The sequence below is a fragment of the Rattus rattus genome, chromosome 17 (genome assembly GCF_011064425.1).
Source record: "Rattus rattus isolate New Zealand chromosome 17, Rrattus_CSIRO_v1, whole genome shotgun sequence".
Classification (NCBI taxonomy): Eukaryota; Metazoa; Chordata; class Mammalia; order Rodentia; family Muridae; genus Rattus; species Rattus rattus.
Genome location: NC_046170.1, coordinates 11019614 through 11033304, shown reverse-complemented (window position 1 = coordinate 11033304; position 13691 = coordinate 11019614). Strand labels below are relative to the sequence as shown.

Below are 13691 nucleotides of genomic sequence, written 5' to 3'. Positions count from 1 at the left end.
GACATTGTTACTTACATGTACAGTGAAAAACAAAAAGTAACTAAGTACTACATTGTAAGTATTTTTTTATTATTTGCTTGATAATACATAGATGCTTTGGTCATCATTGCTTTCTGTTATACTTGCCATGTTAAAATGACCTTTCTGTGAGCAAACAGACTATTATTTTACATATCTTTTGTTCCCCAGGATCTGAAATATTCTTCTTTTTGAAATCTTGTCATAAATGAATATTTGTGATTTATTCTTTTATCATTCACTTGCTAGGTATCATCAGAACAGCCCTTCCCAATATGGACAGAGAAGCCAAGGAGGAGTACCATGTGGTGATCCAGGCCAAGGACATGGGTGGACACATGGGCGGACTCTCAGGGACAACCAAAGTGACGATCACACTGACTGATGTCAATGACAACCCACCAAAGTTTCCACAGAGTAAGGAGTCGGAGCTGGTCTTTGCTAATTGCCACTGCTCAGTCAGATCCTCATATTCTCATTCTAATTTACCCAACTTTCGAAAAGGAGAAACTAGAAAAGCAAGAACTACTTTCAGGATTTTTCCACAAGCCTAAAATGAGACAACAACAGCTTACAAACACACAAAAGAAAGTTAAACGCTATAGGGATCATGAGAAGTAAGGAGGACATTAAACGCTGTATAACTCTAGAGTTCAGAATATCTATGTCTTGAAGTATTTTACTTATTAGATATTAATAATAAAAGGCAGGAATCAATTAACCTTCTCCTGTCTCAGTGTTCTTCACTGATGCTAACATTATCATGATCTGATATTTATCATACCATAAAGAACTGTCCCATCTCTTGACAATTGCAAGTAACAGTCCTGTATTTGTTTCTTGACTTCAATATGTGCAGAGCATAGGAGAAATAGCTACTCTGTTGTCCCTCTAGCATCAGCTGGGCACTGCTTTCCTGTGGCAGAAAAACCCACTTCTAAGATTCCTTACCAGACTGGCAAATTGAGATTGACTTGTGCTTCCTATACACATGGGCCTTTCTGTGGCTGAGTTCTGATCATGAGAACCTTGTGACCACAAGATCCAACTGTGTTGTATTTTCTGAACTGACATCAGAAGTCATGTGTCTTCTTTCCCAGTAGCCTTAAGGCTGCCAGGATGTCAGTGGAGCTCAGCCAGACCTCACTGGTCTATGCAAGGACCATAAAGTAACATTGAGGGGGCCTGGATGATGAGAGGAATTCTTGTATATTTTTAGAAAATGACATCTTAGCATCTAATTTAAAATCAATCCTTGTTCAGATTAATCCATCTAGTGCTGATTTTTGTATCCTTTGGGGAAAAAACTGGCAATAATTGTTCAGCCATTTTATTTTTATTATTGTACAATATTTATGAAATTACTGAGGGAAAATAAAGTGTCTTGGCAGTTAAGAGTATATAATGCTTTTGCAGAAGATCATGGTTAGGTTCCCAGCAAAAGTATTAGTGACTCTGAACAGCTGTAATTCAGCTGCAGGAGGACCAGTAGTCCTCTCTTGGTCTCGGTTGTACCTGTACTCCTTTGCACATATCCAGACGAATACGAACATGAAAATAAATATTTAAAATTGTTATGTTTACTATTTTAAATTGTGTTTATGAGTATGTCGACATGTGGATATGTTTTCCTATATGTAACTGCCCACAGAGGCCAGAACTGTCAGATATCCCTGGAGCTGTAGTTATATGTGATTGTGAGCTATCTAAATTGGGTGCAAGTCTCTGGCTTACACAAAGAGAAACATAAGCTCTTAATTGTGAGCTATTACTCTAACATCACATAAAACAACTTTTTGGAGATAATATTATTGGAATATTGAAATTAATAGTAGCTGCTGATTGCACCATCATTTAATATTTGTTCACTATTGTTATAAATATCTAAGAGTCTATCCTTTATAAATAAAAGTGACTTCTAGGAAAAGTACAATGAGGAGACTAAAGAATTTCTGAAGCCATATTTTTAATAGAAATACAGAATTATAACACAATCAGAATGACTATGAGGTTTCTAGTAATGACGAAAACCACCCATGGCTCCAGTTACAGTTACAGAGAATCTGACACACTTTCTGGTCTCTACCAAAACACACACACACACACACACACACACACACACACACACACACACACACACACACACACACACACACACGGTATACACACATGGTATGCACCAAGGAAGCCAAGGTAACAATCTACCAAATAGAGATATCAAGGTAGAAGTTCATGAGACACACAACTGGGTAGAAAATGGGTACAATAAAATCAGGAAAAGAACACAGCACTGCAACACATAGTAGGATGAGACAGGAAATGAAGAGTTTGGAACACCCACCCAATGCCAGTGGGCAGAGCGCTAAAGGGAGGGTTCCACCCACTCATAGTGTGCCTTTGACAGAGTGCTTTTTAAAAATGTCATATGACGTTGCTACATCTCATTTCTTTACTGAAAACTGTCCAGTTTTTTCCCTAAATGAAACTCAATACCTTGTCTATTTTCAGCAATGCCCTTTTGCACACCTCCTTCCTACTGTTATTCTCCAGTAACAGAAGCCCCACTCTTACTCCCGTCCTTGCTATCCTGTACATTTTCAGAATCTTCTCACCCGAGGCACTCTGACATTTGTTGTTCCTTGTTCTGTGACACTTATTCCCCACATATTCACACACTTGTCTTGCTCAGTTCCTTCACTGGAGTGCAAGTTTCTTCCAAAGGAAGACTTTTGTCCCTACCCTGTCCAAAATAAATCTAGGTTTCCTTCTCATCTATACATACTTAAAAATAATATATGTGTATTTACATAAATCATCATAGGAAAACATATCACACTCCATCGTCATACATGGTCATATACAGCACAACCACACACATAATTGCACACTCATTTGTGTAGCTTCAACATTTCTTCAGACACACACACACACACACACACACACACACACAGACCCTTTATCCCTTACTAAACAATACTACTTAGTCTATAACATCATAGTGTATCTAGTTATGCTTTATTTTCCTTTCTTTTATACCATGTTAAGGATTATAACTCTTCTTTTACTTAGTTTCAGAGCTAAAATAGTGTATAACATTATTTACATTCATGATACATAAATACTATACACATAATTTTAAATATATATGTGTGGCACCATTTTCATTACTAATTAATATAAAGATAAATATGGAGGGAGTAGGCTGTCTAAAAGCTTCCAGAGAATTCCATGCTTAACCCAGTTCAAGGAGGCAGAGTAAGATAAGAGAGAAATATCTCTGCTAAAGAGATATTCTTGAAGATAAGATTTGTATTTGTCTCTAAAATAAATATGAAGTGCTTAAAACTTTTTAAGCAGAGTGGTAAATTTGCTCTTCTGTTTCTGTTTTTCCTTGAGCAATTAGTTCATGGACTCCTCGGAATTAGTTTGTGAGATACCCTGAGAAGGAAGTCTCGGGTGTTCTAGCATGTGGCTCTTTCATAGGTCCTTGTCACTGCTTTCCTTCTCTCATGTAGCAGGTGACCTCATCCTCTCACAAGGACCTCAATATTGTCTTATCATCCTGTAAGGAACACATTATTCCTGTAAGCCAGCCATCTGGGATCCACTTCCCATCCATCCGACTCACTTCTGTGTCTACCAATAGAAAGTTCAATTTTAAACCCTTTGAGAAATTTACTGGGATTCAATGAAATCTGAAGTCTTACAGCTGCCAAATAAAAAGGAAAATAAAAGTGGATGTCTTCTTCTTTCAGGCGTGTACCAGATGTCTGTTTCAGAAGCAGCTGTCCCGGGGGAGGAAGTAGGAAGGGTGAAGGCTAAAGACCCAGACATCGGAGAAAATGGCTTAGTCACATACAATATCGTTGATGGAGATGGCATGGAACTGTTTGAAATCACAACAGACTATGAAACACAGGATGGTGTGGTGAAGCTGAAAAAGGTAGGTTAGAGAAAATAGACATGTCAGTCATGTGATATGTGTTGCCAAGGCAACATAAGGAAGACAACACAGACTAATAGCTAAGAAATGGGTCTATGAAAGACTGAGGGAGGAGTTCATCAATTTGTGGCTAAGGCCTGAACTCTGAGGATATAACTGAAGTCTTTTTCATACCTATACTGCATAAAGTGCAGGCCAAAGAGCAGATTATTCTTGCCTAAAGTTTCTGGCTTATTGTCCTGTATTTTGAGATATTTTTCTGATGAGAGAAAAGACAAATTGACAAATCTGGGTTTTGAAAAACCCACTCTAATTCCATTGAGGTCTGTCAGACTAAGTCAGTTAATACAGACTATGCAGTGGCCTTATTTCAAACATTGTAGTTCATTCTTGTGGGATGTTTGTGAAATTTTAACTAATCTCCCTTTTACTATTCTTTCAAATATGAACTTAAAGTAACAATAAAGGTTCTCCTTCCTTATTGATTTAAATTCTCATCAGAAACAAAACATATCCCTGCATTAATTAATTACACGAAAGAGTATATTGTTTCTTTTTGTTTAGGTTTAAATAAACCAATCTCATATTTACTCTATAAGGCTATGGGGCAGAAATAACCCACCTCTCATTCATTTTTTAACGTGAGAAAGTCATGAAATAAAATAGATCAGTCCAATGCTCAATAATTCCTCAACTTAATTTTGTAATTGGGACTGAGACTAACTCAGTCACAGCCAAAAAGACATGTGGAATTCAAATATAGATGTTATTGAAGCAGTGTCCCTCTTAAGGCATTTTGAAAGCAACTGAGCCAGAAAGTCAGATAATATTCCATTTAAAGTGAAGAAACAATTACAGTCCTTTTCTAAAGCTCTTCCCTTCTGATTTACCACTTGAGAAATCAACACCTCTCCATCATCACAGAGTATGAAGCATTAAATGTGAATTGGTTGAGGGGATTACCTTGGTTTTAATCAAGCATTCATTTTCTACTAGGTTTTATAGTATGAATATTAAGCTTCTTGGTTTGATAGAAAAGATTGGATTGTAACAATGAGAAAAAATTAAATCGAAGAATCAATAAAGGAGTGAGTACCAGGAGAGGAAGAGAAGGTGGCTCCGGGGAGGGTAATTTTCAGCATCGGAGCGTGCGTGGCCGATCTTTCTCTATAAGACAAAGCACATTGGGAGGGTGGGGGAGGAATCACTAAGAGGACATAGAATGAAGAAAATGTAGGTGACCATACGGAGAAAAAATAAAACCTCAGGTGGAAATTGATATAAGGCTCAGATACTTCCAAAAGTCTCCACTCCTTACTATGACTCATGACCAAAGATGTCTAATTATCAGCCACAAAAGGATGGAAAGCTGTTCTTTCCCGTGTCTCTTTTGCAAAGTAGCTTTGTGAACTGTGTGTAACTGTCAACTTTCTTCGTTAATTAATATTACTATCCCTCCTGCATGACACTGACCCATGAACATTGACGTCAGAGATTCCTGCCCCCCATCGTTTACTGCTCCAGTAATTGGATAGTTGGCTAGGCGAAGGTTGTCACCTGTTTCCAGTGTGTTCAAGGCATAAACATGTACCGTTCTTAAATCCTGAAACATTTAAATCACACCCATGAAACTCATACATGGCAAATGAGCTCTCTGCATATGATTAATTTGTGCACTTTCCCCCGATTCACTGTTTATTACAGGCAGCAGGATAAGCTTTTACAAAGCAATGACATTTAAATTTAAAACAATGTAGGCCCTTATTTAATTTGGAAGAGAAGATTTGTCTTAACTTTGTACCACAAAGTTCCAAACGTCCAATAGGAAAATGAACTCAAAATGAAATTAGTAGGCTAAAAATTTTGAAATGTCTTTTGGAAGACATTACATACAATTTAGTAATATAAAGGCATATTGAAAGATCCCATAGAAATAGTTTTGTATTTCAAAGATTTTCTTTAAAACAACATTTTAATTTACTTCGTAATTTAGGTGTTTATTTTCTTCTGAGTTAATCAGTTATAACTGTTTGTCAGGTAGCTTTGGTAAAAGCAGGGTATCTAAAAGGTAAGAGATGAAGAGCTAGTCACAGGGAATCACAAATTAACAGGAGAGTTTAGTAAAACATCAGTTATCAGGGGAAGAATTTCTTCAGCCTTGATGTTATTGATTCTTCAGGCTTGAAAAATCTTGGTTATAGAGGAATATTCCAAACAATATAAAACATTGTATAGTACCTGAACCTTGGTCATATAATTCTCTTCACCCCTCTCTGTTATGATAATGGCTAAAAAATATTGTTTTAATTTTTACCAAATACCTCTGGAGTGACTGGGAGCAAATTCAGCCCCCGGTTGAAAATTCACTGATGTCAAAGTGTGTGAGAGCATCCATGTGGGCAGGGCAGGGCTTCTGAGAGGAATATATCCTGAGCTGATCCTGACAAAGGAAGAGCACTTTCCCTGATTGACAGAGATGAAAGGAGGCCGAAAACCTGGCTTGAGAAAGACTGGTTTCAGGGAGAACAGCATACAATGAAGAGACTGCAAGGAATTTTCTCCTTAGAGTGGAAACACACAGTAGGACTATTGAAAAACTGTGCGTGGGGTAAAAAAATAAAAAAAAAAGATTTTGAAATCTGAGAAAAGGCACAAGAGTATGGAAGAAGATGCCAGGGACCTTGAGGAATTGGGGAGTTGTGTTTGGAAAGAAGGGGATAGATTTTAAGTGTTGATTACCCATCAGCCCTCCTGCCTATACAATCAAAAGGACTGAGGTACAAAACCACATGGAAAATTCACTCTTAGGTATCTGACAGACTTGATAGATACCTTTTTAAAAATACTTTAAAAGTACTTATCAAAATAATATTTGTTGACTTCTGACTCAGGTTCAGAGTTTCATGTCAAAGAAGAAAAACCTGTGTCCTGAGTATTTAACTGTTCTCTGTGCAGTTCTATACAGAACAATGTAAGAAACAAATTAACTTCTAGGTGGCTAGACATCTGTCAGGAAGAAAACTCCAACCACCTGTCCATTGTAGTATCATTGGTCAGGTAGAAATTTCTTCCATTGTAAATAAATGCCCACATAGCGTCTTAGCTGTCCTTTGAAACCAAGTAAATTTGTGAGGTACTGTGAGAACAGCATTGGAAGGCACATGAAGCATTCCTTGTTTTGGTCAAATGTTTTTTATCGTATTTTATTTTATTTGTTTTGTGAATTTGTACACATAGATGCAGATATATAATATTCTGTATGCTTCCAGTCATAGGGTGATCTGATTTGTAAACTTAATGTCACAACATAAACACTTTACATGCTGTTATATAACACACATAATCATTTTTAATGACTACATTACAACCCATCCTATCGACGGACCACGATTTCCTTAATAAAATCTCACAGTTGGATTTTCTGTTCTATGCGTACATTTTCCCAGATTAGATATAACCTTCTATTATAGCTAACAAATATTGTGCATTTTCAATACTGTTTGTTTGCATTTTCTGTAGAATGAAACCCTACGGGAGAATTTTCAGAGGTGAGGATTAGTAAGCTGCGGTGGGCATTAAGATTTTTATGGCTTATGCGGTGTGTCGCCTCATTTAGTTTTATTTCAACTATTCATAACATGGATATAAATGTCCACATGGGGGACTACCTCGAATCCTGTTTGGAAGGAGAAAGGGAATTTATTGTAAGTAAATGCTTAAATGTTATCGAGGCATTAGCCCTGCTGCTCATTCAGTTAAATGATTGATGCCTATTACTACAACAGGGAATCCTTCCTGGTTATATGGAGGCAAAGATCAACAAGGCTCAGTAGATCCTTTGGAGATGCTCCACCACTAGCAGTGAAAGCGAGCTATGAGACCACACACAGCTGTTCGGGGCAATTGAGCAGGAATTCTCAAAACAACGAAGCTGGGCTAACTTCCAGGGTACTTAATACGGCCTCATCATTGTGGGAAAAGATATTTTCCACAAACCATTGCTGATACCTGGAGCTCATAGTATGGGAAGATCTCAATAAAACCAATGAGTTAGACTGCAGCATGACCATGCTACTAAAAATAAACAGGGCTTTCTAGTAGAAAATATACCTAGTAGAATACATCTGGGTCCTCAGGAATCCATCAAGTTCAAAAGGTTTTGTTTTAGTAATAGCAGCGTTTTCTAATTACAATTCACCTGGTTTCAGACTTATCACTTTCCAGTGTGTGATTCAGTTTCAATATGACAGAGATTTCTAAGAAATTGCAGGAGCCTGCTATTGCTAATCGATAAATAACTTTTTTTCCTGCTTCTCAGCAATATGTCCAAGAACCTAGGAGCTTCTTGGTTCCACCTAAGAAGATAGAATAAGGGAGAATTAGAGGACAGGTTTATTAGTAGAAAAGAGAAGTGGTCCTTGATTCCAGGGAGAAGAGGAGGAGGATGGGAGGTAACCGAGTCAAGCAAGGATGCTGAATATGTTCAAGCTTTCCGAAATGATGACGGTCTTGAGTCTGGAGCACTGCAAAACTAGGTCAATTCTAAGCCTGTGATTGTGTATCCATTCGGATTAAGTATTTGCTAGGCAAATGACAACTGTACAGAAAGTAGATGCCAGCCTTTAAAGATCAAGCTTATTTCAAATATTTGTTAGGTCTGCGTCATTGGAATATTGCTTTGGAAGTTGTGTCTTAGGTGTTGGGCTTAATGCAGTTTTGCTTGTTACCCTTTGCTAACTCTGTGTATTCAGAAATAAGTAGCACTTTCCATTAACATTCCTGTGACTGTGTCTATTCAAATGCTAGCTCTGAGTTGTTTTTCTTGTATAAGAGTATGTTCCACTTACACTTGTTATTCTATAAATGGACCATTTTGTTATATATGTGTTTTGACCAAAGGAAAGGTTACCTCTACTGTCAATTATTTATCCCTAAGAAAAGATAATCTCATAAAGAGTGCACTCAATACAGAGGTATGGCATTCCCTTTCAGCTAGAAAGCTATAAACATCTATTAAAAGGAGGACTGGGAAGCATAAAAATACATTAAAACATTAGAATTATTCTGAAATGTCTAGGATTCAAAGATTTAGAAAAGGCAAAATTATGTCAATAAATATGTAGGACTAGAGAGATTTCTCAGTGGTTATAGCACTTGATGTATAAACAGTTCACATGAAGACAGGCTCCCAGATGCCTGAGCCTATAAACACATGGGTTGGTGGATCAGTCTACCTGTGATTTTATTTCTATGAAGGTAGAGACAGGGGATCGTTGGATTAGCCTGGGTATCTTGGCTGGTAGTAAAGTATTCATGAGCTAGAGTTCAATTGAGAGGTCTTAGGTGTATGCCCATGTACAAGGTGAGGAAAGATTGAGGAAAACTCTCCATGTTAGCCTGAAAGATATGCACACATATATATAAATAGAAAAGGGAAGAACGTAAAATAGCATTATTTAAGAGCTCCACCTACCAAAATATGTCTGTAAACTAGGATAAATAATCCTATGAATATGCTGATGAGGTTGTTGTCTTTGGGAAACAAAATCTAGTCAAAACTAAACAAAAGAAATGAAGCCATCAGTACGATGAAGCTGGGACATTGTGTGTTTAAGTAGTAGGCAGTGTGGAGCAGTTATTAAATTATTACTAGATTTGTAGCACTTCACAGAGTAGGCACCACATGGATGCTAAGTCCATTTCGGTGGCTATGGCAAATGTGATTGGCTGTATAGGGAGTGGTACTTCTGTGTTTGCCATGTTCCTTGCACCGTATAAACCTTATGTTTCAACAACTTTTTGTTCTGATTATCTGACCACGTGGCTTACAATTATTGAATATTGGATCGGCATACATTTTTCTCTCTTTGAGAAACAGTTTGCTTTATTCTGTATACAACCAAGTTTTTATCTTCCACCATTCTTCAAGGAACTAGTTTCCAATCTTCTTTTCATTCTTACCAGCCTGTAGATTTTGAAACCAAAAGAGCATATAGCTTGAAGGTAGAGGCGGCCAATGTACACATTGATCCGAAGTTCATCAGCAATGGACCTTTCAAGGACACAGTGACTGTCAAGATTGCAGTAGAAGATGCCGATGAGCCTCCCATGTTCTTGGCCCCAAGTTATATCCATGAAGTTCAAGAAAATGCAGCTGCTGGCACTGTGGTTGGGAGAGTACATGCCAAAGACCCGGATGCTGCCAACAGCCCAATAAGGTACACATGCATGGAAAACCTTAGAAACAGAAAAGTTTAGGATGAGTCTTGCAGGAACCATAGCGTTTCATTTTAAAATATGTCCAGGTTCATCAGATTTATATGATAGGATTCCACTTCATTTCTAGCTACCTCAATTCTCTACAAAACAGATTCTTGATGTATATTGGTTGGTATATTTGTTAGCCAGGTTTACCTGTTTTATGGAACTGAGATGCAGCATAAATAGTTATTATGGAATAATGGTAGCAATTATCATGTATTTAATATCTCCTTACGCATCTGTGACTTTATAGTGCATTAGACATATGACCCAATGTAACTTTTTCACTTTGTTCCTATATCGACTATAGGTTCTTAAATTGATAAAAAAGAAAAAAAAAACTGGGATGCAGCAAGGTGAAATGAACAGCAGGGCATAATTTGTGATCTGCTACAAGTCACAGGGAAGCTCTGTCTAACTCTTGCTGAGCACTTTGCAAAGATAACAGAGTTACCAACACATGACTTTATTTCTGCAATTCAGAAGCAGAATTCTGCTTCACCTTCCCACTGTTAACCAGAATTACTGAGCAATGAGGCTGGAGATCAAAAGGGCAGAGTAATGAGAATGGGGCAGAGAAGGGATTTGACTCACAGACACAAAGACATTTATAGGGTACAAATATGAAAGTAGTGTGAAGTCCAGTTTCATAGATTAGGTTATCGTTTGTCCTCTCTGTGCTCACTTAGGTACTTTCCTTTTTCCATCTGTATCTTCAGGATCTCTCTGCATCCAGACTCACAGACATCATACTGACAGCAACCTTTTAGCCAAAATTACTGCTAAAAAATGTACATCCAAATACCACATGATTGAAAAGCAGCATTACTCAGGAATGAATTATCTCTCATTAATTCACCTTCCAATATAATCTATTTATTGTATTATTGTATAATATGACAATCTATTATTGTGTAATCTATAAATTGTATTTAAAGATCCCCAATCCATGTAAACCATTCTCCAAGGCAGATGTATTAACTCATAATTCCTACCCTTAACATGCTCTGTCTTCAGACTGAGATCTCTGCCTCCCAACTGGTGGTGTAGCACTTATTATGTTAATCTCAAATAGGGTTGTGCCTGTCTCATCTAAGACTCCACCTTCAAGCCAAATCTAGACAAATTATTCTCTTATCCTTCCATTTCTCTCTCCTCTTTATCCAACCTTATCACCTTTCCTTCATTGCTTGTTTCATTCTGAAATTCTCCACGTTATAAAGTATTGTATACATCCTTTCAAAGCATATAAGTATTTAGTTTCACTCAAGTAAGCTAATGCCACATGTGATCTTAGAGTACTGGGTGCTTCTAATTAGAATCTTTTGGAGAGTCAATAACATTGCAGATTACATCTGAAATTCATTTTGATTGCCAAATTATATTCCATGGTATGAATACCCAGTATGGTTTTTTAATCTATGTGTCATTTACATGGATATTCATATCATTTTAACTGTTGGATTTTACAGATACAGCTTCTGTTCTCACCATTCCACAAATCTTTGCATACACATATTGTCTTTCTCTTGGCTATGTAATTAGAGTTAAAATCGCTTAATCATGTAGCAACCCTGTGTTTAAACTTCTGAGCAGCTGCCAGTTCTTTCCACACTGGCTGTGCTATTTTCCGATGGTGTCAGCTATGTGGCTTATATCTTTTTTATTCTAGGAACCTTAATAAATTCTGAAATACATGCCATGTTTGTTTCACTGACAGATAGTGAAGCACCCATACAGATATCCATGTAGTAGCAGTCTATGTCTTTCTAGAGAATAAATAGCTGTTTAAATCCCCTTTCCATTATGCAATTGTATTAACCATCATTTTATCATTGAATTATAACAGTTCATTATGTATTCTGGCTGCCATAGAAACTTGTTTGATTTACAAATATTTTCTCTCATTCTGTGAGCTGCCTCTAAATTTTCCTATTTCTTTAGAGGCAAAAAATGTTTCTTTTGATTATGATTAAGTTCCCTCTTTTCTTCCTTGGTGGTTTGTCAGATTTCCAAATTATGCCCTATTCTAGATAAACTCAAAAATACTTCTCTATTTTCTTTGAAAAAAAATTTACAGTTTTAAATTTTTATTTAGATTTTTTATTTATTTCAAATTGGTATCTGTGTCTGATGCATGAGAGAAGCTCATCACATTTCCTTGCAGGTGGATGTCTATATTCTGGGCTCTCAATGGGAGTCCCTTTAAATGTGTGCCTATCTACATGCCAGTGTCACACAAGTTTGATTATTATAATATTAAAAGAAGTTTTGATGTAAGAAACTGTGATTCCTTTGCTATGTTTTAAATTATGTTTTATAAGAAAGTAATAGTAACATTACTTTGAGTTATCTATGATCCTTCCATGCTACAAAAAGCAGAGTTTGTTGCTTTTGACAGGGTCCTTGTATCTTGTACAGTCTAGAATGTTGGTTAGTTATCTCTTGACATTGGATGTTTGCTCCCTTGTGTTCTAAGTAATCACTGAATTCTTCTACTGACTGTGGTGAATATTTCTGAATGAATAATTTAATGACTCTGATTTGCATTAGTAAGTCAGACTCTTAGGTCTGGAAGTGATGACATTTTCTTCTGGGACTTATTCAACAAATCTGTATTGAGCATATACCAGAAAATCCCGATATAACTGAATAACTCCAAAAAAAAAAAAAAGTCCAATGAGAAACTTCTACAATAAAACTATTCAAACAGCCAAAGCCAAAAACTATGTAATCTTTGCTGGTGAAAATAGCTTAGTCAGTCCTAGTCTTAGAAGCATAAGGACCTAGGTTTGATCCCAAGAACCCACTTTTGTTGCTATGTAGATAGTTGAGTGAATAAGAGTAATTCTTGTGCCAACACAAAGACCAATATTCAAACTTCCAGAGTCTACACAAAATGTCAACTATGGCTTGCAAACCCAGCAGGGGGTAGAATAAAAACTTGTAGACCCCTGGTGCTTGATGGCTTCCAGCCTAGCTCCAGGTTCCGTGAGAAATGCTGCCTCAAAGGAATAAGGTGGAAAGAAATAAAGTAGGACATTTAACTTTCTCCTCTGGCTTCTACACTCCACACCTATGCCACACAGACATATATAGTACACACACTTAAAAACATATAGAAATGCACTAAGAAGAAAAAACAAGCAAAACAAAACATATTCGCATATAAATATACATGTATATGTGCACACACACACACACACACACACACACACACACACACACACACACACTTGAATGTGACAGAGTATGCTTCTAACTTCGGTATTAGGGAGCCAAAAGTAGGGGGAGGGAATTCCTAGAACTCAATGCCAAGCCAGCCTACCCTACTTGATGAACTTCAAGAAAGGGAGAATTCTGTCGTCAAAAACAAGATTGGCGGCCATTAACAAATGGTACCCAAAGTTGTCCTCTGGCCTCTATCTGCAGGTGCACATGTTGACATGCACAGCCATGAACCCCCCCC

The 13691-nt window shown here is 37.1% G+C and overlaps 1 protein-coding gene across 2 annotated transcripts in view; it reads left to right on the top strand.

Annotated features, from left to right (window-relative positions):
* Cdh11 (cadherin 11) overlaps positions 1 to 13691 on the top strand; it is a 154691-nt gene that overhangs the window by 115875 nt on the left and 25125 nt on the right. For both annotated transcript variants that reach the window (XM_032887461.1, XM_032887462.1), the window contains exons 6-8: positions 268 to 435; positions 3774 to 3961; positions 9926 to 10179. In XM_032887461.1, coding sequence (XP_032743352.1) covers positions 268 to 435; positions 3774 to 3961; positions 9926 to 10179 — 610 coding nt within the window. The remainder of the gene's footprint in view (positions 1 to 267; positions 436 to 3773; positions 3962 to 9925; positions 10180 to 13691) is intronic.